Source organism: Pongo pygmaeus, chromosome 20 (assembly GCF_028885625.2).
Source record: "Pongo pygmaeus isolate AG05252 chromosome 20, NHGRI_mPonPyg2-v2.0_pri, whole genome shotgun sequence".
Taxonomy (NCBI): domain Eukaryota; kingdom Metazoa; phylum Chordata; class Mammalia; order Primates; family Hominidae; genus Pongo; species Pongo pygmaeus.
Genome location: NC_072393.2, coordinates 21,830,342 through 21,838,804, shown reverse-complemented (window position 1 = coordinate 21,838,804; position 8,463 = coordinate 21,830,342). Strand labels below are relative to the sequence as shown.

Here is an 8,463-nt window from a genome sequence, read left to right as displayed (position 1 = left end):
ATGTGACAACTAAAACATGGGAGAAAAATTTGCAAATTACACATGTAACAAGGGGTTAATATCAAAAATATATTTTAAAATGACAATACAAAATAATTATTAAAAACAAGGAAATAGGCCAGGCGCGGTGGCTCATGCCTGTAATCTCAGCACTTTGGGAGGCTGAGATGGGCACCAGAGGTCAGAAGTTCGAGACCAGCCTGACCAATATAGAAAAACTCCATCTCTACTAAAAATACAAAATTAGCTGGGCGCGGTGGCATTTGCCTGTAATCCCAGCTACTTGGGAGGCTGAGGCAGGAGAATCACTTAATCCGGGAGGCAAGGGTTGCAGTGAGCTGAGATTGTGCCATTGCACTCCAGCCTGGGCAACAAGAACAAAACTCGATCTCAAAAAGAAAAAAAAAAGGGAAATAGCTGAAATAAATATTTTTCAAGAAAAGTCATACATATGGCCAATGGATATATTTTAAAATGCTCAATATTAACTATTATCACAAAAAGACAAGAGAAAAAAAATCCCTATATCAACTCATTCCTATTAGAATGACTCTTATTAAAAGAAAAAGAAAAAAGTGTTGGTAAAGATGTGAAGAAAAGGGAATACTTGCACACTGTTGGTGTGAACGTAAATGAGGATAGCCATTACGAAAAACAAAATACAGATTTATCAAAAAAACTACCATGTAATACAGCAAATGCACTACTGGGTATATATGCAAAACAAGAATGAAGAAACATTTGCACTTCTGTTGTTTGCAGCACTTGTTTCACAATAGCCAAAATACAGAATACACAGTTTGACATCTAATGAGTAAATGAAGACAATGTGGTTGATACACATAATGGAATACTATTATTTAAATTAGAAAAATGCCTTATTTTTCCTCGAGACCGAGTCTCTCTGTTGCCCAGGATGGAGTGCAGTGGCACGATCTCAGTTCACTGCAACCTCTGCATCCGTGGTTCAAGGGATTCTCATGCCTCAGCCACTGGAGTAGCTGAGATTACAGGCGTGCACCACAACACCCAGGTGAGGTGTTTTTTGTTTGTTTTTGTATTTTTAGTAGAGGTAGGGTTTTTCCATGTTGCCCAGGCTGGTCTCAAACTCCTGGGCTCAAGCAATCCACTGGCCTTGGCCTCCCAGAGCTGGGATTACAGGCGTGAGCCACCACTCCTGGCCTTAAAAAAAAAAAAACTATTATTCTAAATCACATGGATGAAGTTGGAGGACATTATATTAGTTGGGATAAGCAAGGCACAGAAAGATTAATGTCTCATAATTTCACTTACATATGGATTCCAAAAAACTTAATCCCATTGATGTAGAGAGTAAAATGGTGACCATCAGATGCAAGAAATGGAGGGCTGGAAACATGTTTGTGAAATAATACATAATTATAGTCGAATGGAAGAAGTAAGTTCAAGAGATTTATTGTACAACATGGTGACTATAGTTCATAATAATGTATTTGGATTTTTGAAAAATGATGACAGTGGTGTCATGAGGTCTTAAAACAATATGAGGTAAAGTTCACTATATGAGGTAAAGTTTTTTTTGATAGTCTCACTCTGTCCCCGAGTCTGGAGTGCAGTGGTGCAATCTCGGTTCACTGCAACAACCACCTCCCAGATTTGAGCCATTTTCCTGCCTCAGCCTCCTGGGTAGCTGGATTACAGGCATGTGTCACCACACGCTGCTTATTTTGTATTTTTAGTAGAGACAGGGTTTCCCCATGGTCGCCAGGCTGGTCCTGAACTCCTGACCGCATGTGATCTGCCTGCCTCGGCCTCCCAAATTGCTGGGGTTGCAAGCATGAGCCACCACGTCCGACCAATGTGATATAAATTATGAATTACCTAGAAATAATAATTTAACTATATATATACTTCAAAATATTATGTTCTACAGAAAAAGTACATATTTTATCTGTCATGTTAAAATATTTATAAAACATTATAGAAGAATAAAAATGTGTCAAATACTGTCTGTGTCTTTGTGATAATCTTGGTTAAATAGTATCAAAAATATATTGTTTTGGGGCTATTATTGTCATTTAATTTTTTAATCATAACCATAGAAACTTCTGATATTTAACAGCATGGTTTGGACCCAGCACATTGCATGGGAGGAGCCAACGTACTTTAGGATTTTTACTTTAAGCTTGGGGCACCTGGAGTTTCTGGTGCTGATGGTAATGTTATGAAAGACACTCAAAGAGCAGGTGTTGCTTAGGTCCCATGACTGGCCACTCTGTGAACACAGTAAACTAGTTTGCAAGCAAAGTAACAGAAATGTTTTAATCCAAAAGCTGTCATGATCTCCAAATGTTTTTCAGAGAAAATGACCCAAGAGTTGGCTACAGTTTGGTGACTAAAAATAAGAACTGTAGACTAAACCCCTCCCACTAAAAAAAATATAAAAAATGAGTGAAAAATTTCTCCAAATTGTAAAATCAATATAGAAAAGACATTATTTTTCTAAATTTTAAATCCACTCAAGTCATTTCATTATTTTGTAACCTTTAACACTCACACTTAAAAATAAAAGATTCTGCATGGAAATGTAACTTGTGCTGTAAGTATATCATAGAAAATTAAATTTAAAATTGTTTACTTACCATTAACTCTCTTAAAAATTTAATTTCTATATTTTCAAGCAAGTTTTATATTTGCTACACTTTGTATAAGAATCTAGTAAGATTTTTCTTTTAAAAACAAAGCTAATTTAATTATCTTACCTGTGGACAGTATTGCACCTTTTATCTTTTTTTTTTTTTTTTTTTTTAAGACAGTTTCACTCTTGTTGCCCAGGCTGAAGTGCAGTGGCCCAATCTCGGCTCACCGCAACCTCTACCTCCCAGGTTCAAGCGATTCTGCTCCCTCAGCCTTCCGAGTAGCTGGGATTACAGGCGTGCGTCACCATGCGTGGCTAAATTCGTACTTTTAGTAGACACAGCATTTCACCATGTTGGTCAGGCTGGTCTCGAACTCCTGACCTCAAGTGATCCACCTGCCTCGGCCTACCTAAGTGCTGGGATTACAGGCATGAGCCACACCTGGCTGCCTTTTATCTTAACTGTTCTGAAAGTTATACTGATAAGCAAACTCTCCAGTTAAAACCAATTTTTGTGTGCATTAAAAATACCAACTTCCTCATGAAAATCTACAAAGTACCATGCGAAATGAAACGGCATGAAGACAACAGTAAGAAAACTGTAGCTATAACTCAGAAAAAGAAGGGCTGTGATGCATACATAGTTGGAAAATGCGTAAGACAAACAAATCTGAAGAGAAGTAGAAAATAAAAAAAATTTTTTTTTTTTTTTCAGATGGAGTTTTCCCTCTTGTGGCCCAGACTGGAGTGCAATGGTGCAATCTCGCCACACTGCAACCTCCACCTCTTGTGTTCAAGCGATTCTCCTGCCTCAGTCTCCTGAGTAGCTGGGATTACAGGCATGCGCCACCACGCCTGGCTAATTTTATATTTTTTAGTAGAGATGGAGTTTCTCCATGTTGGTCACTTGGTCTCAAACTCCCGACCTCAAGTGATTCGCCCACCTTGGCCTCCCGAAGTGCTGGGATTACAGGCATGAGCCACCACGCCCGGCTGTTTTCTTTTTTTTTTTTCTTGATATGGAGTCTCGCTCTGTCGCCCAGGCTGTAGTGCAATGGCACAATCTTGGCTTACTCCAATCTTCACCTCCCGGGTTCAAGCAATTCTCCTGCCTCAGCCTCCCGAGTGGGATTACAGGCACCCACCACCATGCCTGGCTATTTTTGTAGTTTTAGTAGAGACTGGGTTTCACCATATTCATCAGGCTGGTCTCAAACTCCTGACCTCAGGTGATTCATCTGCCTCAGCCAGAATTTCTCTTTAAATTCAGCAAGATTCAGTTTTACAGTCTGGAAAAAAAATGTCCTCTCCATATGAGAATCAATCTTCACCACTGATATTTTTCATCTTTGACTTGAAGTTACAAACTAACTTCAGCAGGAATATGTATGAATTATTATGGATAATCTATTACACAGTGAAAATTGTAATATATGTTTGCTACATTTATATATAAAAACATCCTCATGACTTATGAAGCCTCCCTAGTACTTAGCTGAACAAATTGACTCAATAAATATACTTATGTCAATTATAAAAAGTGAAAGGAACAATCACTAAAGAAAACCTATATATTGTTCTCCTCTTAAAAGAACAAAATGGAGTGCTCTAACTAAATAAAATGTAACTTAATACACTACTTTTGGAATTACATCTAAAAATTATTTTATGTGCACTAAATTTCATAAAAATTCTTATAATCGCAGACCAGCTCACATAATGAATACTTCATAAAATAGAAAACAAAAAAAAATGTGAGAAACAAAAAAAGTATGGGTCTAGCATGAGTACCAGGCAAGTATATAAAGAGAATTTGCTTGGGAAGATTCAGAACTCTAAGTCATAGACTGTACAGTAATCAATTCAATACAAACTAAAAAGTATACATTTGCTTTCAGCATTTTTTAGGTTTTTAGTTTTATAGTAGTCACCATATTAAAATGATTTGTTCCCATATTGTTCTTTCCTTCTGAAAATATGTACAAACTGATACTCACACACACACACTTGACTCCATAATTTTCTTACACCTAAGATTTGTGTTTAGACTAACATGTATTTAACTCTATGTGAATCAAAACTAAAAGTCTGTATATGTTTGCAGGCAGACACGCCACATGTTCAAAGAAAAATATATAGAAAATTTGAAAAAATATTTTACTTTTTGAGATGGAGTCTCGCTCTGTTGCCCAGGCTGGAGTGCAGTGGGGTGATCTTGGCTCATTGCAACCTCTACCTCCCAGGTTCAAGCGATTCTCCTGCCTCAGCCTCCTGAGTAGCTGGGATTACAGGCACATGCCACCACTCCTGGATAATTTTTGTATTTTTAGTAGAGACATGATTTCTCCATATTGGCCATGCTGGTCTCGAACTCCTGACCTCAAAATCCACTCCCTTGCTCAGCCTGTCAAAGTGCTGAGATTACAGACGTGAGCCAACACACCTGGCATGAGAAAATATTTATTAAGAATTTAGAAATGAATTTCATTTATACTTGTATATAATTTTTATTATGACCATAAAAATAACAGTGGTAAATAAAAATTTAATTGTACATTTTAAAATTTTTTTAAAAAGTGTAGAATTGGATTTTTTGTAAAACAAAGGAGAAATGCTACAGATGATGGATGCCTCACTTAACCCTGTTATTATTATATATTGTATTCCTCTATTAAAATATTCTATAGGCTGGGCATGGTGGCTCAAGCCTGTAATCCCAGCACTTTGGGAGGCCGAGGTGGGCGGATCACGTGAGGTCAGGAGTTCAAGACCACCTTGGCCAACACGGTGAAACCCCATCTCTACTAAAAATACAAAAATTAGCTGGGCGTGTTGGCGGGCACCTGTTATCCCAGCTACTTGGGATGCTGAGGCAGGAGAGTCGCTTGAAACCAGAAGGCAGAGGTTGTAGTGAGCTGAGATCGTGCCAATACACTCCAGCCTGGGTGAAAGAGTGAAACTCAGTCTCAAAAAACAAACAAACAAAAGAATTTCCCTTATCTTTGATGCAGCAACAATTAATCCCATGCTTTCACATGTGAATCCAATAGGAATGAAGAAACAACAGGAAATAATTTCAGAGTTGATGACATTATTCAATTTTCAAAAAATCTGTAATATTTTTCAAGAAATAAAGTATACTTTAAATGTAATTATAACTCTGCAAAAAACCTTCTGATCCTCTTAAAGTTCTATACAAATAACTTTTCTACCAACTTTAGTTTTAGATTTTCTAAACTCAGCACTCTGATTTAGTATATCTGAAGTGTCAGTACCTTATATATTTCTACCACAAATTCTCTGATATTTGCATAGACTTAATTATGGATTAAATATTTTACTTTTACTGCATCTGGAAAAAATATATTCTAGTATAACTCTGTTGATTTCTAAGCTGCAGTTTCTGAAAAATTGTTTTTCCAAATTTATATTTGCACAATTTTTCAATATAAATTCCCTGATGTTGAACAAAGTTTGATCAACTGCTTCAGAGTTTTCCTCTAGAAGAAAATGTCTACAATAAGATCTGTGATACAAGTAAAGGCACTACAACCCTCTTTATATTTGTAATGTTCAACTTCAAAATAAATACTCTTCACTAAAAAAGCTTATATTTTCTGAAAGATCTTTTGACAGTAATTGCACTTATAATGCTTTTATTAAGCATGAACTCTCCGGTGTTGAGTAAAATGTGAGCAGATAATAATGGCTTTTTCACAATCTTTATATTTGTATAATTTATCTCAAGTATAAATGCTTTCCTAGCAATAAAGTGTGAGCATTAAAAGTTTTGCCATATTGTTCACACATGTAGGCGTTTTCTCCAGTATGAATTATCTTACCTACAATCAAGTGTGACAACCATTTAAAGGCTTTATCTCACTCTTCAGATTTCTAGGATTTCTCACCAGTATAATTACTTTTATGGTTAGAAAAGTTTGAGGCGTTGTCAAAAGTAGTCACATCTTTCTGATTTGTAGAGTTTCTCTCCGGTATAAATTATCTTATGTCTGTTAAGAATTGAGGGCTTCTTAAAGGCTTTGCCATGTTTTTCACTTGTAGGGTTTTTGTCCAGTATAAATTTTTTTTAAGACAGAGTCTCACTCTGTTGCCAAACTGGAGTGCAGCGGTGCAATCTTCCTTGGCTCACTGCAACCTCCGCTTCCCAGGTTCAAGTGATTATCCTGCCTAAGCCTCCCGAGTAGATGGGAATACAGGCACGTGCCCCCACACCCAGATAATTTTTGTATTTTTAGTAGAGACAGGGTTTCATCATGTTGGTCAGGATGGTCTCGATCTCTTGACCTCGTGATCCACCCGCCTCAGCCTCCCAAAATGCTGGGATTACAGCATAAGCCACTGCACCCGGCCAATATTTAATGCCTAGTAAGTGTTGAGGACTGCTTAAAGGCTTTCCCACATTCTTGATATTTGTAGAGTTTCTCTCCAGTATGAATTATTTTGTTTAATAAGGTTTGAGGACTGGTTAAATGTATTGTCACATTCTTCACAGTTGTAGGGTTTCTGTCTAGTATGAATTTTCCTATGTTTAGTAAGAGTTGAGGATTGGTTAAAGGCTTTACCACATTCTTCACATTTGTAAGATTTCTCTCCTGTATGAATTATCCTATGTTTAGTAAGATTTGAGGATCGGTTAAAAGCTTTGCCACATTCTTCACATTTGTAGGGTTTCTCTCCAGTGTGAATTCTCTTATGTGTAGTCAGGATTGATGATTGGCTAAAAGCTTTGCCACATTCTTCACATTTGTAAGGTTTCTCTCCAGTATGAATTATCTTATGTGCAGTAAGTTGTGGGGACCGGTTAAAAGCTTTGCCACATTCTTCACATTTGTAGGGTTTCTCTCCAGTATGAATCATCTTATGTGTAGTAAGGTTTGAGGACTCATTAAAGGCTTTGCCACACACTTCACATTTGTAGGGTTTCTCTCCAGTATGAATTCTTTTATGTTTAGTAAGGGTTGAGGACCAATTAAAGCCTTTGCCACATTCTTCACATTTGTAAGATTTTTCTCCAGTATGAATTATCTTATGTTTAGTAAGGTATGAGAATCGGTTAAAAGCTTTGTCACATTCCTCACATTTGTAGGGTTTCTCTCCAGCATGAATGAACTTATGTGTAGTAAGGGTTGAAGACTGGTTAAAAGCTTTGCCACATTCTTCACATTTGTAGGGTTTCTCTCCAGTATGAATTATCTTATGTGTAGTAAGGTGTGAGGACCGGTTGAAGGATTTGCCACATTCTTCACATCTGTATGGTTTCTCCCCAGTATGAATTATCTTATGTGTAGTAAGGGTTGAGGACTGCTTAAAAGCTTTGCCACATTCTTCACATTTGAAGGGTTTCTCTCCGGTATGAATTCTCTTGTGTCTAGTAAGGGTTGAGAACCATTTAAAAGCTTTGCCACATTCTTCACATTGGTAAGAATTCTCTCTAATATGAATTCTTTTATGTTGACTTAGGTGTAAAAGCATGCAAAATGATTTGCCACATTTTTTACATTTGAAAGGTTTCTTTCCAGTATGTCTTGTCTTATGTCTATTTGCATTTAAAAATTTATGAAAGACTTTCACATATTTATCACATGGAAATATTTTACTCTGGGTAGTTGTCAAACACTGGTTTAGTTCATTGTAACTTTCTTTGTGCACCTTATACTCATCTACACTTGCGGAGCCTTTTCTTAACTGTAAATTCTCATGTTCACATTTTCCGTATCTTCTCAGTATTACTTGTTGAAAAGAATCTTTTATGTCTTGCTCTGGCCAAAGGTCTTTGGTAAAATAAGAACACATAGCTGAAAGAAATAAAAACAACAAATTATTCA

The 8,463-nt window shown here is 36.8% G+C and overlaps 1 protein-coding gene across 1 annotated transcript in view; it reads right to left on the bottom strand.

Annotated features, from left to right (window-relative positions):
• Nucleotides 1-6,861: 6,861 nt before the first annotated feature.
• LOC129020589 (zinc finger protein 431-like) overlaps nucleotides 6,862-8,463 on the bottom strand; it is a 41,940-nt gene continuing 40,338 nt past the window's right edge. The window contains 2 exon segments of the mRNA XM_054465158.2: nucleotides 6,862-7,081; nucleotides 7,083-8,433. Coding sequence (XP_054321133.1) covers nucleotides 6,994-7,081; nucleotides 7,083-8,433 — 1,439 coding nt within the window. The 3' untranslated portion in view covers nucleotides 6,862-6,993.